The sequence below is a fragment of the Ictidomys tridecemlineatus genome, chromosome 7 (genome assembly GCF_052094955.1).
Source record: "Ictidomys tridecemlineatus isolate mIctTri1 chromosome 7, mIctTri1.hap1, whole genome shotgun sequence".
Lineage (NCBI taxonomy): Eukaryota > Metazoa > Chordata > Mammalia > Rodentia > Sciuridae > Ictidomys > Ictidomys tridecemlineatus.
The window spans coordinates 155,225-176,186 of record NC_135483.1 but is presented as its reverse complement, the minus strand read 5'-3'; the positions used below and the strand labels follow the sequence as shown (position 1 = coordinate 176,186).

General features: G+C 43.3%; 1 protein-coding gene across 4 annotated transcripts; it reads right to left on the bottom strand.

Moving 5' to 3' along the window:
* Positions 1 to 1,255: 1,255 nt before the first annotated feature.
* On the bottom strand, positions 1,256 to 19,323 carry Znf16 (zinc finger protein 16). Of its 4 annotated transcripts, none has more exons than XM_078016422.1 (2): positions 19,193 to 19,323; positions 1,256 to 3,419 (listed from the first exon to the last, which is right to left on the bottom strand). In XM_078016422.1, the coding sequence occupies exon 2, from the start codon at positions 3,340 to 3,342 to the stop codon at positions 1,597 to 1,599; it is 1,746 nt and encodes a 581-aa protein (XP_077872548.1). In that variant the 5' UTR covers positions 3,343 to 3,419; positions 19,193 to 19,323; the 3' UTR covers positions 1,256 to 1,596. The 4 variants fall into 4 exon arrangements, with proteins under 4 accessions (XP_077872548.1, XP_077872549.1, XP_040149343.2 ...); XM_078016423.1 differs by lacking the exon at positions 19,193 to 19,323 and adding an exon at positions 19,086 to 19,140; XM_040293409.2 differs by lacking the exon at positions 19,193 to 19,323 and adding an exon at positions 15,774 to 15,866.
* Positions 19,324 to 20,962: the final 1,639 nt, after the last annotated feature.

Below are 20,962 nucleotides of genomic sequence, written 5' to 3'. Positions count from 1 at the left end.
CTTGGATTCTGGTAGACACCTAGGATTCCCTAGTAGAGAACAGCTACAAGTTGCAGGGCTGCTACACAGATGGTTCTGGAATCTTTCCTGAAGTTGGCCCCAAACCTGTTTCTTTAGCTCTCCTAGTGATTCTGAGATTCTAATATTCTATGAAAGGTAATATCTAACCAAGGCTGCCACGACCAGGATGTTTAGTTCTCACAAAACTAACTGAAGCAAGAACTCAGGTCCATGCTAGGCTGCATGTTCCTCCTGAGGAATAGTGCTAGGAAGAGGTGAGAAGGGAGGGATCCTCAGAGGCTGTGGCAACTGCTCAGGAACCATCCACTGTACACAGGAAACCACTGCACAGCACAAACTATACTCCTGATCAAGTCATCATACTTGATTCCTACAACAACTGTGAGCCCCTGGCAAAGCCTGGCCCTGAGAGTCACCTACCACAGGGTAGCTGCCTAAAGCCAGGTTGCAAACTTCTTCTCTAAAGGCTAGAAAGTAAATACTCTGGTTTGGTGGGCCATATGATGTCTACAACTACTCAACTCTGCCACACAGAAGCTGCTGTAGATATGTGTAAGCAAACAAGCATGGCTGTACCCCAACAGAACTTTTATTTACTGACAGGTGGTAGGTCAGATTCTGTCTGGGTCCTGCGACACTCTGTTGTTGCAACTTGCTGGCTGGAGTTCAGAGGCCTCTCTTGTAACATCTATGTTGCACCTAACCTTTCTCCTTTTCAGGGCATAGGGGACACTGAGGAGGTGGGCCCTAGGGCAGGGCACCTGGTACTTGCTTAAAAGATGTATGGTGATGAAGATTGATCTGGGAGAAGATTGATCCTGGAAGCTTCCTCACTGGAAAAGGAGGTACAAAGAGAGAGCTGCCATTGTGGGTCCAGCACTGGAGGCACAGAAACCAGAGGCTGGGACCTGGGTCATAGCACAGCAGCAAGGATGACTAACTGACCACAGGTATGCACAGGGAAGCAAGGCAGTGGGGGTCTGGGTACAAGTTGCAGAAAGGGAGGGATAGAAGAATGAATAACTGGCATACCACCTCTGGGGACAATAAGAGAGCAATCAGACCTGAAAATTCCCTCCACTTGATGTCATATTAAAAAAAAATGTGTGTGTAAATATATGTATGTATATATGCGTGTGTGTGTATATATATATGTATACATGTATATATATACATATATATAGAGTCACTGACAGAGAACTCACTCCCATGACTAACAAAAGAGTTATTGTGGTTATCTCCAATCAAAGATCACTTTACTTTTTGGTAATTTTCATCATCATGATAAACTTCATTCATGAATATGTGGCCCTCATGTTCTTTGCCACCTAACCAATGTGACAGTCTGCTCATAATAAAAATAAAACAGAAAAAACATAGACGAGAGGTCACAGGATCTGAAAGCAATGGAAGGAGAGGGAGTCTGGAAAGAGTGTTTCCAAGGAGGGCTCCAGGCTTTGTATGGAGTGGAGGGCAGTGAGTGAGCCTCAGGCCTGGGAAGCGAGAGGCTGAAACAAGGGTCCATAGGTGTCAGAAAGGAACCATGATTCAGTTTTACTCCTTTTAGCCCACAAGTTACTCCCTGGTATGAATCAACTGGTGTTTAATCAGCTTTGACCGCTGGCTGAAGGCTTTCCCACAAGTAGCGCAGTTGTAGGGCTTCACCCCAGTGTGAATCCTCTGGTGTTGGATCAGAACTGAACGCTGACTGAAGGCCTTCCCACACTCACTGCATTTATACGGCCTCTCACCAGTGTGGATTATCTGATGCTGAATAAGGTGTGAGCTCTGGCTGAAGCCCTTACCACACTCAACACACGTATAGGGCTTCTCTCCAGTGTGAACTTTCTGGTGGTGAATGAGATTGGAGCTTCGGTTGAAGGCCTTACCACACTGGTTACATTCATGGGGTTTCAACCCATTATGAATCCTCTGGTGCTGAATAAGGGTTGAGCTCTGGCTAAAGGTCTTTCCACACTCAGTGCATTCATAGGGTTTCTCTCCAGTGTGGACTCGCTGGTGAAGAATGAGGTTGGAGCTGCGACCAAAGGTCTTCCCACATTCGTGGCACTCGTAGGGCTTGTCGCCAGTGTGCACGCCCTGATGCTGGATGAGGGCTGAGCTGTGGCTGAAGGCCTTTCCACAGATACCACATCCATACGGCTTCTCTCCTGTGTGGATTATCTGGTGCTTCCTGAGCACTGAGCTGTAACTGAAAGCTTTTCCACACACGCTGCACACGTGCGGTTTCTCTCCAGTGTGAACTCGTCGGTGCTGAATAAGGCTGGAACTCTGACTAAAGGCTTTCCCACAGTCGCTGCACTTGTAAGGCTTCTCTCCAGTGTGAACCCTGTGATGCTTAATGAGGTTGGAGACACGACTGAAGGGTTTGCCACAATCGTTACATTCATAGGGCTTTTCTCCAGTGTGAACCCTCTGGTGCTTCCTGAGGTGTGCACTCTGGCTGAAGGCCTTCCCACACTCCTTACACTCGAAAGGCTTCTCACCCGTGTGAACCCTGTGGTGTTTAATGAGATTTGAGCTCCGCCTGAAGGCCTTACCACATTCCTCACACACATATGGTTTCTCCCCTGAATGGATTCTTTGATGCTGAATGAGATTGGAGCTGCGCCTGAAAGCCTTCCCACATTCGTTGCATTCATAGGGCTTCTCATTCATGTGAGACTTTTGGTGCTTTTTAAGGCTTGAGTTCTGGCTGAAGGCTTTCCCACATTCATTACACACATACAGCTTCTCACGGCTGGGGAGACCCTGATGCCCAGCAGGGCCTGTGTGCCCCTGGTAGGCTTTCATGTTCAAGTGAGCTCGCTGGGGTTTTTTAACAACTGAGTTCTGACTGAAGGGTGTTCCACATTCACTGCACTCACAGGACTTCTCTCCAGTGCTGTTTATCTGATGCTGAATAAGGTCAAGGTTGCCACTGAAGGTTTTTCCACACCCATTACATATGAGTGGGCTTTCAGCTATGGGAAGCCCCTCATGGCCACTTAGGTACACACTGTGTTGAAAGCTCTGGCCATATGTGTCATCTGGATGTAGTTTCTCTTTTGTAGGGACTTCCTGATGTGTCATCTGGCTGGGGCTCAGATTGAAGCTTTGGTCAACACCACTGCAGTCCAGACCTTTCTCCCCTAAAGGGCCCTTGAGGAGCACTGTTACTGACATCAAATCTCCATCCTGGTGTGTGGATTGCCCCAGGCTCTTGCCTTCAGGGACACCCCAGTCTCTGGCTAATATGTCATCACAAAGTCCTCCAAGCTCAGATACCTGGGAAATATCACCAGCACAGTCTTCTGACATTTCTGCCTGTGATTCCAAATCCTCCAAAACGTCTTCCTTTGGGTGAAACTCCTTGTCCTCTGTCCTAATACCACAATCTGAAACAACAAACACTAGAGTTATATAAGGAACCGCAGTGACAGGAACAGCAGACACAGATGGGTCTGCAGAGCTGCTGACCTCACCTCTATGGAGGAGCTGGTGAAGAGAGCAGAGATCCCACTGCCCTGCCACGGATAGCCTGGAGCTTCTGTACCTCCACTCTCCTGCCAAGACTTGCGGGGAGTCCTTTCTCTCTTCCATTGGTGTGAAAAAGGGTCAGGATGGGGATCAATAAGGGCTGTGGCAATGACACAGCAGTCAGTAATGATTTTCTGTACAGGTCATCTGAAGCTTTTTGGTTGCTTGGTTTGTCAAATGATCTTTGTTGTTTTTTAAAAAACAACCCTTTAAAACCCCTCAAAACCAGTATAAGCCTGCTAGCCATAAAATACAGTCTGCCAGCAGAATCTGGTGTCCTGACTGAATGTCACTGGTGTGACAATAGGGCTTTCTAGCCTGAGTCACTGTTTAATTTAAATTTATTGAGACAGAAATCAAAAATGAATTCTGTGAATGGTAGAAGATCACTTTATGGACATATTAAATTTGATGTACTTTATCTCTGCAACCTGCAAACTGTAGAATGATAAAAAGTTCTTTAGAAAGGAAATATAAAAATCAGAAAAATAGTTTCCATTTAGGAAAATCTAGGAAATATTACTAAAACTTTTGTTTAAAGGCAAAGGAAAAGATCTGACAGTAAACAGTTGCCTGCACTACACTCTTATGTACTGGGAGTCAGCCCTTCTAGCATAAAATCATCTGACAGTATTTCCTTTGGGAGACAATACCTTTCTGTGAATGGTGTTTGAATAATGGCTTTCAGATGTGTGCAACATAGCTTCGAGTCCGTCAGCCATGACCACACTCCTGGGATCCCACATGACTGTCACCTGTCACAGATCATGGGGTGTAGCAGCAATCTCAGTGCAAGGCCAGCCCACCTGTTGTGCAGACCCCAAAGAAACACCTCACATTCAGGTGGCTCCACTATGCCCACCTCTTGCAGGGGATTCTGTTTCCATTTCAGGATTTATTAGGGTGGAACTCACACTATGGAAGTTAACTATTCTACAGTAAGCAACTTGGTGGCATTTAGCACATTCACAGTGCTATGCAACCACCCACCCTTCATTACGGAGCAGTCTCTTTTTTTTTTTTTTATTTTTATTGTGGACAGACACTCTAGTGGCAATCTGATTCTGGTTTTGATTTGCAGTTCTTTAGTGACTAATGATGTTAAGCCTCTTTTCATTTGTTAGTCATTTATTTGCAGTCAGTCTTTTGCCCACCCACAGCCCTCCAAACCCATTGCCTGCTCGGGTAATGGTGATAGAACCAAGGGTTGCTCTACTACTGAGCTACTTCCCTAGCCCATTTTTCAAAATGTATTTTGAGACAGAATCTTGAAAGTTGCTGAGGCTGGTCTTGGACTTGCAAACCTGCCTCAACTTCACAAGCTGCTGGGATTACAGGCATGTGCCACCACACCTGGCTCCTTGTCCATTTTTAAGGTGGGTTGTTTTGTTGTTGGATTGTAAGACTTCTTTAATATATTCCAGTACTATACCTTTATCACATAACATGATTTACAAAGATTTGCCCCCATTATGTAGGATGTCTTTGCACTTTCTTGATAATGTCCTTTGATTGATCAAGTCAAATTCATTTATTTTTCTTTTGTTGCTTGTGCCTTTGATGTTCTAATGAATCCATTGCCAAATGCAAGGTTATGAAGATTTGCTCCTATTTCCTTCCAAGACTTTGATGCTTTCTAAGCTCTTAATATCTTTGATTCATTTCAATTAATTTCTGTATACAGCATTGGTAGGAATCTAGCTTCATTTTTTTTTTTTTTTGTACTGGGGATTGAACCCAGAGGTGCTTTACCATTGAGATACAGCCCAAGTCCCACCACCCTTTTTGAAAAATTGAGACTCAAAACTTGTGATCAAACTTTGCCTTGGGCTGGGGTTGTAGCTCAGTGGTACAGTGCTTGCCTAGCATGTGCCAAGCATTGGGTTTGAATCTCAGCACCACATATAAATAAATAAAAATCCATCAACAACTAAAAAATTAATAAAACCAAAACAAAATAAAACTTTGCCTTGAACTTGTGATCTTCCACCTCAGCCTCCTGAGTTGCCAGGATCACAGGTGTGCACTGCTGTGCCTAGTTCCAACTCTGGGATGTTGGGTTGTGTGGGGATGTCTACTTGTTACAGTGCCATGTGTTGAAGGGCTATCTTTCCTCATTGACTGGAAGATCTTATCATCCCTGTTAAAAAGCAACTGGTCACAGATATATGGATTTATTTCTAGATAGTCAATTCCATCTTCATGACAGGACCAAACAATTTTGACTACTGCAGTTTTGTAGTAAGCCTGAAACCAAGTCATGTAAATCCTCCAACTCTGTTCTCCAAGAGTGGCCATTCAGGGCCCTTTGTAATTCCACTGAATTTAAGGATGAACTTTTTAGGTTCTGCAAAAAAAATGCCACTGAAATTTTGATAGAAATTGCACTGAATCTGGGCTGGGGATGTGGCTCAGGCGGTGGCGCGCTCGCCTGGCATGCGTGTGGCCCGGGTTCGATCCTCAGCACCACATACAAGCAGGGGTGTTGTGTCTGCCGAAAAATAAAAAATATTAAAAATTCTCTCTAAAAAAAAAAAAAATTGCACTGAATCTATATGCCACTTTGAATAGTTTGGGCATCTTAAGAATATTAAGTCCTCCAAGTTGTGAACACATGATGACTTCTGTTTTTTTGCTTGCTTTGATCTCTTTTAACAATGTTTTGCAGTCTTTGGTGAATAAGTTTTATATCTTCTTGGTTAAAATTATTCGTGGGATTTCCCCCTACCATTGATGCTAATGTAAATAGAAGTGTGTTCTTAATTCCCCTTCAGATTGGTTCATTGCTGGTGTGTGTAAACAGTGATCTGGGCCCCAAAATTTTGCTGAATTTATTAGCTCTAGTAGTTTTCCTGTGGATTCTGTGGTTCATATATATGGAGTTGTCTTATGTAAATCATTTTACATCTTTCTGCTTTGGACATTGGTTATTTCATTTTCTTGTCTAACTGCTCTGGAATCTGTACTTCCAGTACAATGCTGAGCAGCAGTGGTGATGCAGGCCATCTCTCTCCTGTTCCTGATATTAGGGCAAATGTTAGTCTTTTACTTCTGACCATGATGTCACTGTGGTTTTTCCCCATGTGCCTTTTATCAGTTTGTTTGGTTTTTTTAAAATCATGAAAGTTGGAATTTGCCCAGCTTTTTTCTGCGTGAGTTGAGGTGATCATGGTTTTCATATTTCTTTCTGTTCCTTTGGTGGATCACACATCAGTGGCTCTCTTGGAGCTGAAATACTCTTCTACTCCTGGGCTAAACCCCATGTGATCATAGGATAGAATACTTTTAAGATGTTCCTGGATTTAGTTTGATATTATGCTTTTCAGAGATTTGCATCTTTAGCCATAAGTGATACAGGTTTGTAATTTTTTTTTTTTATAGGCTCTTTGTTTGGCTTGGGTATCAGGGTATTTATTGCTGACCTCACAGAATAAATTAATGTTCCCTCCTCTTCAATATGCTGAAAGAATTGAGAAAGTTGGGTATTCATTAAATGCTAGCAGTAAAGGTAGTTTAATTCTTAACTTTTCTTTGCTAGGAGTTTTAATTACTAATTCAAACTTGTTATTTGTTATTGGTATGTTTAGATAGAGTCAATTTTCATAATTTTTGTGTTTCTATAAATTTGTTGCTTTCTTACAGGCTATCTAACCTGTGGTACAAAACCATTCACAGTATTATATCTTCCTTTTTTGGTAAGGTTGGTAATAATATTCCTACTTTCAGACACATCGTCTTTTATTTATTTTAGTTTTATGTGGACACAATATCTTCACTTCATCTCTATGTGGTGCTGAGGATTGAACCCCGTGCCTCACACATGCTAGGTGAGCACTTTACCGCTGAGCCACAACCACAGCCCATCAGTCACATCATCTTTTGTCCTTTGTAAATCTACGGGTTTTACCACTTGTGCTAATCTTTTCAAGAATTTTTGTCTGTGTTGATTCTATGGTTTTTCTATTTTACTCATCTTTGATCTAATCTTTATTATTTGCTTCCTTCTGTGAGCTTTGAGTTTAGTTTGCTCTTCTTTTTGTAGTTTCTCAAGATGTAAAGTTAGGTTACTGATTAGATATCTTTCTTCCTTTAAAAAAATTTATTTTTTTTTAGTTGTAGATGAACACAATATTTTTATTTATTTTTATGTGGTACTGAGGATCGAACCCAGTGCCTCATGCTTGCGAGGCAAGCACCCTACCACTGAGCTACAATCTCAGCCCTTTTTCTTCCTTTTTAATGAAGATATTTATTTCAATAAACCTTTCTTTTGGCATTGCCTTTGTTGCATTTATGTTTTGGTAGGTTGTGTTCTCAATCCTTTAATCTGTAGATATTGTTTAGTTTTCCTTGTGATTTCTTTGAGCCATTGCAGCTTTACTTCTACATCTTTGAAATTTTCCAGTTTTCCTGCTGTTATTGGTTAAAAATACTTTGTATGATTTTAATCTTGTTTTTTTAAAAATACACTTTTAGTTGTAGATGAACACAATACCTTTATTTTACTTATTTTTTTAATGTGGTGTTGAGGATCAAACCCAATGCCCCACACATACTAGGCAAGTGCTCAACCACAAGAGTCACAACCCCAGCCCTTAATCTTGATTTGTTTTGTGACCTGATATAGAGTATATGTTCTACGTAGAGCTGAGAAGAATGTGTATCTGATCTTTATTTTTTTTTTATTTTTTTTTTGTAGTTGTAGATGGGCAGAGTGTCTTTATTTCATTCGTTAATTTTTATGCGGTGCTGAGGATCAAATCCAGTGCCTCACGCATGCTAGGCAAGCTCTTTGCCACTGAACTACAGCCCCAGCCCAGTTTATCTGCTCTTTTGAGTGGAATGTTTTGTCCATCTCTTAGGTTGTTTGGATTTCCACAACAAGATAACTTAGGGACTAAAAATACAGCTCAATGGTAGAGCACCTGCTCAGTAATATGCAAGATCCTGGGCTCAGTCCCCACCATACTCCCCATCCCAAAACAACAAAGTCTTAGACTGGGTAATTTATAAACAACAGAAATTTATTGCTCATCATTTTGGAGGCTGGAAAGTCCAAGATCAAGGTGCCAGCAGATTCATTGTCTGGTGAGGCTTGTTTCTCATAGATGGTACCTTTTATATGTTATCATGTAGTAAAAGAGAAAGACAAAGGGCAACCAAGATATCTTAGCCTTCTTCTACAGGGACTCTACACTTATGATCCTAATCATCTCCCCATATCCTCATTTTAATATCAATACATTAGGGATTCATAACAGAAATGAATTTCAGAAGGACAGAAGCATTCAAGTCCAATTATTTTCAGTGTCGCTCAAGTCCCCTCTTTCCTTAATGATATTCTGTCTAGATGTTCTAGCTATACTTTGAGATAAGGGTACTGAGGTCTCCATATAATGACCTCCTTCCTTTCTGGTAAGAAATTTTGACTTATTTTGTTTTGTCTGATATTAGCATAGTCATCCCAGTTCTCTTTGGGTTATGATTTACATGGAACATCTTTTTCACATCTCACTTCACTTTAAGCTTATATCTTTGAAGCTAAAGTAAGCCTTCTGTAGACAGCATACAGTTGGACTGTGCTTTTCTATTCATTTTGTCAATACCTGCCTTCTGACTGGAAAGTTTAATCCGTTTACATTTAAAGAGGTTAGTAAAAGGAAGGACATTTTGCTATTTGTTGTTGATACCAGGGATTGAAACCAGGTATACTTAACCACTCAGCCACATTCCTAGCCCTCTTTTATTTTGACACAGGGCCTCATTAAGTTGCTGAGGCTGGCTTTGAACTTGAAATCCTCTTGCCTCAGCTTTCTGAGCCTCTGGGATTACAGGTGTGTGTCACCTTGCCTGGCTTTGCTATTTGTTTTGGTACATCTTTTACATTGCATCCCTTAATTCCTCTATTGCTGCCTACTTTTGGGTTCAGTTAATTTTTCGCAAAAGTAATTTTCTCTTTAATTCCTTCTGAATACATTTGCCATATATTTTCTTAGTGTTTACATGAACATCCTAAAACAAGTGATACCAACTTAGCTTCAATAGTCACAAAAATTCTGCTCCTATATAGCTCTTATAATTTGCAGTCATCAAAAATTACTTTAGGCCAGGTGTGGTGGTGCATGCCTGTCATGCCAGTGGCTAGGGAGGCTTAGGCAGGAAGATTGTGAGTTCACAGCCAGCCTCACCAACTTATTGAGACCCTGTCTCTAAATTTAAAAAATATAAAAAAGAACTGGGGATGGGGCTCAATGATTGAGTGACCCTGGGTTCAATCCCTAGTACAAACAAAAATTATTCATTATAGGCTCAAAATATTTTATAGGCTGATTGGGCTGGAGGTGCAGACCAGTGGTAGAATGCATTCTTAGAATGTGTGAGGCCCTGAGTTCAATTTCCAGCCCCTAAAAAGCAAACCAAACCATAGACTTGTTACTTTTTTTTTTTTTTTAAGTATTTTACCAGTTGTTGATGGACCTTCATTTATTTATCTGTGGTGCTGAGAATGGAACCCAGTGCCTCACAGATCATAGGCAAGTGCTCTACCACTGAGCCACAACCCCAGTTCCCACTCTTGTTACTTTTTATGCACTTGTTTTTTAAATCATGTGGGAAATAAAAAAGTGTATTCACAAACCAAAAATACAATAATACTAATTTTTATACTTGCTTATATGTAATTACCTTTATTCGAGGTCTTTATTTCTTGTATGTTTTGGAGTCTCTGTCTACTGTCCTTTCATTTAACCTTTAGGACCATAACAAACCCCCTCAAGCTGTTGTCTGTTTGGGAATGTCTTAGTTTCTCTTTTAGTTTGAAAGATAATTTTTGCCACATTTAAAATTCTTGGTTGAATCTCTAAGCACTTTAGTATTTCATCCCACTGCATTTTGACCTCCATGAATTCTGAAGAAAAATCAGCTATTAACCTTACTGATTGAGATCCCTTGTACTGGAGGAGTCTCTTTTTTCTTGTTACATTGTTGTCTTTGAACAATTTAATTAAAACAAGACTTGGTGTGGATCTTTTAGTTTATCCTACTGGGTCTGTTGAGCTTCTTGGACATGTAGATTTACATCTTTCATCAAATTTGGGACATTCTGACCATTGTTTTCAGATGTTCTTGTTACCCCTTTCCCTTTTCTCCTCTTTCTTGGGTCCACAAATTATGTTCAAGTTTCAAATGACTAAAGATCCATTCAGAGATGTCAGCCCTGACCCTCCAAGAGGAAGAGGAAGCTAGTAAGGAGGGAAAAGGACAGAAAAGGCACAGAGAAACCAAATGTCCAAACTGCCATCATGGAAACAACTGAAGAATATGATGCAACAGGCTGAAAAGATGGTTCAACAACAAGGAGAAACTAAGTCTCTAGCTACAAAGTTTGTGGCTATGATGGCTCTACTGAGCTATCAGGTTAGTGGGGTCCATGGAGAAAGCTACTGGACATATTTTCCAGATCCACCTTTAGTACACCCAGCTATGTGAACTGCAGAATCCATCCCAGTATTTACTAATGATACTCATATGCTGGGTGGTTTTACAGACACTCATATTACACCCATCCATGTGACTGGATTTAATTATACTAGTTACCGTGGACAACTACTTATATGTTGGTTCCACGATAAAACATGCTGGCTGTTTAAGGGTATCTTTTGAGGAAAAGACAGCATATGTGGGGAGGGGTGGGTAGACCAGTCAATCTACCTACCCCTGTGACTCAAGGACATATGTCTAACAATTATTAAAATGGGACTTTCTCCTAACAAGCCAGTCATCTCTGCAGAACGTCCACCAATACCTTACTGTCCTAATTGTTCTGTAATAGAATTTTTTTGGTACCTTTCCTAAATGGATGGAATGTGCAAACGTCTTGCCAATACAAGTTTCTAGAAATAGTGGATATATTTTGGACTGGACTGCAAGAATTGATAAAAAGACAATTATGTAAGGATGCCATGACTCCTGGAGGTTTCATTGGTAATATTCTAACCTTTGGCAAGGGTGTTAATTTGAAAAGCTCTCTGGTGCTTAATTGTAGCCTCAGACTTTCTACATTATACAGATAGCAGGAATTGCAAAAAGGGTTCCTGCTATGGCCTATGAACCTGTGTTCAATCTCCATATGTTTTAGTTACTGGAAATGTAAGCGTTAAGAAAAAAGGTGATAAATATCTTGTAGCCTGTAAAAGGTACAATCTAACTAACTGCATCACTAGATTTAACAGAGGGAGAGGAATGCTTCACCAATCCTCCTTTGTCTTACTACAGCCAACATTTCAGACCCATGGTATGCTGATGCTGGTGTTCAGATCTTACAACAGATGCATGCTTAGTTAACCAGACCCAAGTGAGCTCTTGGTTTCATAATTCTTGGAGGGGATGCTTTAATTTCATTCATCACTTCTACTGTAATAGCCTCAGTGGTTGTATCTCAAAACATTGAACATGCAAATTTTCTTAATAATTTGGCTCAAAATACTCCCAAAGCCCTCCATAATCAGATAAGTTTTGTTAATATTTATGTTTTAGTTGTAGTTGGACAAAAAGGTATTGTACCTTTTTTTTTTTTTAAAGAGAGAGTGAGAGAGGGGAGAGAGAGAGAGAGAGAATTTTTTTAATATTTTATTTTTTTTTTAGTTCTCGGCGGACACAACATCCTTGTTGGTATGTGGTGCTGAGGATCAAACCCGGGCCGCACGCATGCCAGGCGAGCGCGCTACCGCCTGAGCCACATCCCCAGCCCCACTTTTTTTTTTTTTAATGTATTTTTATGTGATGCTGAGGATTGAACCCAGGGCCTCACACGTGCTAGGCAAGAGTGCTCTACTGCTGATCCACAACCCCAGCCCCAATCAGATAAATATTGATGAAAAGATTGAAACTAATTTGAATGCTTTGGAAGCTACTGTCATAAATATTGGTAATGAGCTTTCTGCTTTAAGAAAAGGCTTAAATGCCACGCTGACTATAAATATGTCTCTTATTATTGTGGCCAAATATAATACTTCCCAATGGGATTATGGAAAGGTTAAAAATCATCTAATGGGTATTTGGCATAGCAATAATAGTAGCCTGGATCTTATGGAGTTACACTGTCACATCCAGGATATTCAAAAAAGCAAAATCAATCTTAAGAACCCTACCCTCTAACTGACCAAATACTTCAAGGATTGAATGGCTTTAATCCTGGAAATACGCTGAAACATTCTGTATGGTATGTTATTGGTATGATATGTTTGCTACTAATTCTCTTTTGTATCAGTAGGTTGTTGTACCCTTAGAACAAAAATGTGGGAGCTTGAACTAACAGCTCATCATTTTCAAAGTAAAAAGAGGGAATATGCAGGAAGCCATCTGTGAAATACCTGAGGACCTTTTCAGCATCGTAGCCAAGGAGTGGGTATACTGGCACTGGGAACTTCTTGTGGCAGTGCCACCAGGATAGACTGCCTGATGCAAGTGAACTTCCCCTCTGCTCTGCCAGAAGGTCCCACGTAGCACTGGAGATGGGCATGATTCTGCTAGGAATGGAGTAGCCTACCTGCCCCCATCTCTATCCTGTTTTGGTGAAGAACTTTCCATAGAATTTCTTTGATGTCTTCTGTTAAAAATAAAGCAAACATAGGCTCCTTTCTTTGTTAGAAGCCGGACCCATCTGGTCAACTTTGCTTGTCTCAGTATCCTTCTTGAAATTACTTTCTGGGGCTGGGGATGTGGCTCAAGCGGTAGCGCGCTCACCTGGCATACGTGCGGCCCAGGTTCGATCCTCAGCACCACATACAAACAAAGATGTTGTGTCTGCTGAAAACTGAAAAATAAATATTAAAATTTTCTCTCTCTCTAAAAAAAAAAAAAAAAAAAAAAAAAAATTACTTTCTGTGTTCTGTGGTCATTTCGCTCTTCTACTTTTCTTAGCTTTTATTTCTCAGCGAGCCCATCCCACCAAAGGGAAACCCATTCCCTGGCCGGTGCAGGGAATGAGCCACTGCACCAGACCTGGAATTGGGGATTTAACCTAGTTCTTTACTGCTGAGTTACATCCTAGTCCTATTTATTTTATTTATATTTTATTTACTTATTTTATATTTTAATTTGAAAGAGGGTCTCAACAAGTTGCTTAGGGCCTTGTTAATTTGCTGAGGCTGGCCTCAAACTTGAGACTGTCTCAGTCTCCTGAGTCACTGAGATTACAGGTTTGTACACAATTTATATTTTTTATACACTGTGGGTTATTTCCTTAGCTTGTGTTGATTTTATTTGTTTTTTGGTGATGCTGGGAATTGAACTCAGTGCCTTGTGAATGCATGTCAAGTGTTCTACCACTGAGTTATATCCCTAACTCTTTGGCTACTATACTATTTTGATAGATTACCACCAATCTTAAGCACAAAAGAAAAACAAAACACTTTTCACCATCTGTGTACTGGTTCTGTTCTAGGGCCCTTCTGTAACATTGTTTACAACACTTCTCCATTTCTTGCTTTCATTGAGCCTAGAGACCAGCTAGAGATGAAAGCTTATGGTCTTTATAGGCCTTTTCTGCGTTCACACCCTGTCCTAAGCATTAATGTGGCTTTCTAAATCCCCTAATTGTGCTTCAGAATATCCTGATTTTCCCCCAAGAAAGTCTCTTACCGGCTTTTCTTCCTGGGCTGCAGGTGGCTGATCAATGCCCCAGGTGCCTGTGGAGGGTCTCAGTTCACTTTACAATGCTATTAAGCCTACTGCTTTCCTGCTCTAAGATCTGAGTTAGGAAGAACAGAGATGTATGTACACCTTGCAGGGGTCCTTTTGGGAGTCCCAGACAGGTTAGAATAAACAATTCTTTTTTTTTTTTTTTTTAATATTTATTTTTTAGTTTTAGGTAGATACAATATCTTTATTTTTATGTGGTGTTGAGGATTGAGCCCAGGGCCCCACGCATGCCAAGTGAGTGCGCTACCGCTTGAGCCACATCCCCAGCCCAAAAACAACAATTCTTAAGTAAGATCTATTTATTACATACCCTGGAACAAGAGACCATGGTCCCAAGATGAGAACACAAGCTGCCTTCTTTAAAAATGCCAGGAACAGGTTGAGACACAGGCAACTAAGAGTACCACAAAACCTTCCTACCATTTTAAAATTGCCTTTTTCTTTTTTTGTGGTCCTGGAGATCAAACCCAGGGCATTATGCATGCAAGGCAAGCACTCTACTAACTGAGCTATATACCCCAGCCCTTAAAATTGCCTTTTTCTTGATTCATTGTTTGGTTGTTGTCAAGATTTACCAATTTTCTAGATTTCTGACAGTTTCTGCTTTTTGAACATTTATGTACAGGAGCAAGTGTTTGGGGCTGCCTATTCTGATGGCTCCACAGTGGCTTTTAAAACATGAACCCCCATTAGCCTATCTCTCCCCCACCAAGGTGCAGAGCAAGGCTCCGGGATTCTCTCACCACTCCCAGCAGGGATCCTTGGCAGTCTGCTTAACATTCTGCCTCTGCTCAGGCTGATGAGCAGGCCTGCTCCTTGGGGCCACTTCTGGGGACCATTCTCTACCTGCTCTTCACTTCTTTTTAGAATCTGCTCTCTTCCACATGTGCAGGACTCTCCTACACACGTATACCCTTAGCCTAACCATCCCCATCCACCCAGGGTCTTGTCAGAGTAACATAGGCACTGACTGACCCAAACAAAGGAAGCAAAAGGTCCATATGAGGGACCCCCCCCCAAAAAAAAGTTTTCCCTCCAAAGTGCTCTCTAAAAGGGTTCTTAGGGCAATAGGAGCAGCTGGGCAGTGTGAATACCACCAGGAAGGTATAGGAAAGAATCCTGAGGCAGAGACTGCCACCAGTCTGGTCACTGGGCTTGGAAGGGGTCAGGGCTACAGTAGACAGCAAAGGACTCTGATAACCATCATGTTATAGCCCTGTGTCTCAAGAAAGAAGCCAGAAGCCTGTTCAGGACACCAGGGGCCAGGCCAGGTCAACTTACTTTCTGATGGTCAGCCTCAGCCCCTTGAGTCCATGAGGCATGATGCTCCTAGGGGTGAGAATAGGGTGACATGGACATCATCTCCCCAGAATGAGGACACCAGTAGGAAACATGTTCCCAGTACCTGGTTGCTAATGGTGAGGGTGTATGGCTTCCAGCTCATTAATGCCAAAGTAGAGGAGCCCAAAGACTAAAGAACCAGGGTGGGTCACAGGAGGAGTATCACTCACACAGGTCTGTGATACAGGGGTCCAAGGGGATGGTCCTGAAGCTGTGGGCTCCATTTCTGCCTCCTAGAGGCAAGTTCTGAGGCTGGAAATAGCTGGAATCTGAAAACCGGCAAGGACAGAGGTGAGTGTCAGCTACAGGGATCCATCCTCTCACAAGGCAGAAGTTTCTTACTCTACCCCTGCAGCCAGAGACCTGAAAAGGGCCTGAGGTTGCCAGGCATCAGAGACTAATGCTATGTTCCCTGATTCTAGACCCAAGAGGAGAGACAGTCAGCCATATGGACACAGAATCATGAGCCAGGATTGCATGAGTCCTTGTACTCTGAAGGTATTTCCCTACAGGGCTCAGGCCCACCATTATAGGAGAAGAGCAATAGTCACAGAGCCTACTTCCTGACACAATGCCATAAAGGTGAATGCATAAGACCTATCTATTGCAGGGAAGCAGCAGACCCAAGATTGAGTGGCCAGGAGCAGCCTGTGCTATAGACATATATGATCATTATGTGCCAGTGCCTACAAATCCTAGCTGTTGGGTTGTCCCAGATGCACTCAGCAACAGCCACGGGGTATTTCCATCTCCATCTACCTGGGATGTCCTCCCACTTCGCTCACTGATCTTGCTCAGTTCTCTCAGTTCCCTTTCCCTGTTAGCATTCCAAGGTTCACTTCACCTCCTGAGCAAGTCTGTTAGGAGGCAGTAACACCCCCTATTCTGTGAAGATATTCAAACTTGGGCTCATTTTCAGTCCTAATCACTCTCTCTGGGCAGGAGATGGGACACTCCCACCTGGAGACACACAGGCTTCTCACATGGACTAAATTACTGAATTACTAAATTACCACACCCACTGCCCCCAACAGGCCTAGAAGCCCACCAGGATGTGGGGCTTGACAAACTTTATCTCCTTGCTGACACTGCACTCCCAATAGATACTGCTGATTCCCTGCCCCTCAGAAGTAGAGAAGGCAGACAGAAAAAGTTGGTAGAAACTCATATTGGAAAATGTCAACATATGACCTCGATTTCTCCTCTAGGATACTCTTTTTCAGGAATTCTGAACATCACTATATGCTAGAATCTGTTCTGGGGTTTTATGTGGGACACAACAGCAAACAATGCCCTCATAAAACTCACTAAGGTATCATCACAGCAAATGCATCAGTGAAATAAAACAACTGCTCTGGTTAGCGGTAACAGGAAAGACAGGGACATTTTAACTAGGGTTGTCAGGAAATCCTCACCAAGAAAGTGACCTAAAGGTGAGAGATGGAGTATTGTGACACTGAGGAAGAGAAGTCCCAGGCAGAGGCAATGTGAATGCAAAGATTGAAGAGGGCAGGGGCATGCATGTCAGGTCAGAGGAACAGTGGGGCAGCTAGTGTATAGACAGAAAAATGAGGGAGCCGGGAAAAGGCACTGTAATAGGTCCCATGGGCCTTGCAGTTGGGGTGCTGCTTGCACTCAGTGAGGCTATGCAGCATACAGGCTTTTGAAGGCTGCAGGTGTTTAGAGGATAACAGGGGAGCAGCCTCTCACTATTCTGTGAAAAAGCATAAACTCTGTCCTTGACAATGGTATTCTTTTCTGCCTTTCCTGGGAGAAGGGATATTCTGTTCCACATTGGATTTAGATAGGGTCAAAGGGATATTGGTGAGGTGCAGTCAAGGGGACCTGGAGAGGATCTGAGAGGGGGCTTCTCTGAAGAAGGGTGGCAGGAGAAAGGTGCAAGGAGTAGGGATGACAGCAGACATCACCCAGGGCTGCTGGGTTGAGATCACAGAGGAACGCACAACTGAGTGCGGAGGCCAGAGAGCAAGTTTAGAGACAAAGCTTATGAGAGAAGACAAGGAGGTAAGGACAGAGCTCAGAGGGATGTCACTGGGGACAGACTGTTAGGAGGCACTGGTTGGCTGATGCAGTAAGGCCTTGGCTGCATTTCTAAATCAGGAGACAAAAACCAAAATGTCTCAAAAGATTAACTTGGAAGTGTGTGCAGAAGGATGGTATAAGATGAGACTCAGAGCAGGGAATACACTAAGGTTCCCATCCATTCAGCAGTAGATGCACAGCAGGAAACTTGAGAGGGAGTTATAAGACTGTCAGTGATGGTGTGTCTGCCTGCCCTGGGAGCAGATGCCCAGATTCCCTGGAAGGAATTTCCACTCTTCCCATTCATGGGGGAATTTAAATCATCTCCAACATTTATTCAGTACATTTTATTTTAAATTACCTTGAATTCTCATCATTGTTCCTAATAGGAGTTTTGAGTCACATAGCTCAAAATTTAAAAGGTTTAAAGAAAAAGTTAAAAATGTCCCAGTCACTTGGTTCTCCTTTCCACTTTGAAATGTCCTTCCAGATTACTCTAGGCTTACACAAGAAAATACACGTATGCACTTTTTTTTTTCCTGTTTTAAAAAAATTATAAACGGTACCAAACTAGTCTGGCACTAATTTTACACGTTGCTTTTCTCTGTTTATTCTCAGTGGGATGTTCCCTAGACATGCGCTTAATCTGTGTTAGGCAGAACACTCTTTCCCCATGTTCACATCCTACTTCCAAGACCCTGTAGATATCCTGCACAAGGGACTTTGCATAAAGAACTAAGGTTATGGCATCGATTACCAGGGTGGACCCAATCTAACCACAGCCAAAGCTAGCTGCCAGATGTACACGGGCTCGTTCCAGGAGTCATGGGCTGCTCTGCCTGTCAGGCAGCACAGAAACGACGTGCCTGTATATGGCAATCACAAAGCAACGGATTCTGCCAACTGCCTGAAAGAGCTGGGCAGCGGGTTCTCCTGGCTAAAGGCTGAATCTGACACTTGAAGACACAGCAGAGACGCTCTGGCAGCAGGAACCGCAGGACGGGACTTGGCCAATGCCCCAGTCCCTTCTCCCACAATAACAGTTCCAAATTCTCCTCCCTCCCCAGAGTCTCCCCACCTGGAGAGGACGCCCATTACCGAGGGGCCGCCTGGGAAGACCGCCGAGAGGGGCGAATCCCGCCCCGCCCGGGCCCGGCGCACCTCTGACGTCACCGAGAGTCCCCCCATCCCCCCGCCCCCGGCAGACCCGGGAGTCCCGGGCACCGTTCAGCCTCACACCTTCTCCCGCTCCGCCCCACTCGCGCGCGCCGGGCCACTCGAAAACGCCTCGGCTCCCGGGCAAAGTCTCCGCTGGGCCTGACGCGGCACACCCCACCTGAAGAGGCCCCTCAGATCCCGCCGAGGCCAGGACCCTAAACTAGGCCGAGCCGACCCTTCCCCGCGCCCGCGCTCCCACAGTCCCCCGCGCGGCCGCGCACCTCCAGAGGTCCGGGTCCCTCTGCAGCGCCGCGCTAGGTCCCCCACCCCCACGCCCGTCACTGGACTCCAGGGACACCGAAGCAAAGGCTCCGCCCAGCGAACTCACCTCCCTCGGGGTTCGCGTCCAGCTGGGTAGCATCGTGCGGCACCCAGCGCCCTGCCCGAGCCCGGGCTCTGAGGACCCAAAGTCCCGCCCTCAACTTCCCTCGGAAGCCCCGCCCCGATGGCGTAGCCGCTCTGGACGGCGGGAGGGGGAGGGGACTCGGGGGCGCAGCGCTGCGCCGGGACTCTGCCAGGGTGAACCCGCAGCCGCCTCAGGTCTCGGCGGTTCGAGTGGGCCGAGCCCGAGAGAACCAGTACACAAGCCCCCGAGCTGGATCAGACTGTGTCATAACGTAAAGAGGGTGGGACCTAGCCTGCGCGACGGCCCGGGTTCGATCCCCAGTACCGGGGCGACACCCAAAAAGCGCGCAAGCAAAACCGACCACTGGAAGAAACACGTAAATACACGGAGAGACTCAAATTCGTTCAGCAGATAATATCCACTCTTCTCTTCTACACTGAGGGTTTCCCTAAATTGCCGAGGCTGACCTTGCACTTGCCATCTTCTTTCCCTGTCGCTGGGATTTCACGTGTGAGCCACCAAGCCAGGTTAGAGAATGTGTTTTCATAAGCATTTTTGTGAAACATTTACGAAGATTAATTATATACTGTTGAATTCATATTATTCACATAAAGAATATGAGTATTTTAGCATGTTCATTTTCCAGAATATTAAACTACCAAAATTGGGAGTGAATAATACAAAGTCTCACCAAAAAAAGAGCTGTGAAATTTACTCTTTTTAAATATAAAAAAGACATCAACTGGAAGATTACAGGCTATAAGCAATGAAAAGTAAACACTTCATTCTTAAATCTCTGGGCGCCAGAATAAAGTGTGTGTGTGTGTAATAATAATAATAAAATAAAGCCTTATTATTATTAAAGACAAAGTCATTTATCTTCAGAAGTTAAAAATGATCAATATCATTTTTCCACCAGCAATAATCAACCAGATAACGTAATTAAAAACTGAAATATCCTCCATAATAAAAACAAAAGGTATAAAATGCTTAGAAATGCAAATGTATTGGAATGAATTGGCTTTCCATGTCTGTAGGTTGCCTAGTGAATTCAAATTGATTGAAACTTTTTCAGAATTGCCTCGGTATTGAACATGTGCCTTTTGTTGTTGTTCTTCTTCCCTAAATAATACAGTATAATAACTATTTAGGTAGCATTTACGTTGCATTAGGTATTTTAAGTAATCTAGAGATTATTATCAAAGGAGGTTGTGTCTAAATTATATGCAAATTATGTGAAATCCTCATTTCTTTTTCCCCCACAGTCTCAGGGATTGAACGCAGGAGCACTCTACTACTCAGCTCCATCCCCAGCCGTTTAAATTTAATTTAGAGACAGGGTCTCCCTGAGTTGCCCAGACTGGCCTCAAACTGCCTCAGCCTCCAATCTGGGAGCCGATCTGGGAGGCCACCTGCTCTCCTGTGTCCAGGAGTGGTGGGGTGGGTACCCAGCATGGGCTCTCCAGAGCTCAAGTCCCAGAGGTAAGGGAGCCTGAGCCCAGCCTCCTCTGAGATGGAATTCAGACAGGTTACCACAGAAGGCTGGGGAGGAAAGTGGGCCAGTAACCCAGGACAAAGACCAGATTCTTTTCTTGTTAATATAGATATGTGTGTCCACATTTGAATACTGGTAACAATGAAAAATAAATCCAGGCCAGGCTCCTTGGCGCAAGCCTGTAATCCCAGCTGTTAAGGTCTGTAGACAAGTCAAAATAACACGTGGTATTTTGCCAGAGAAATGTTAGAGCTCCC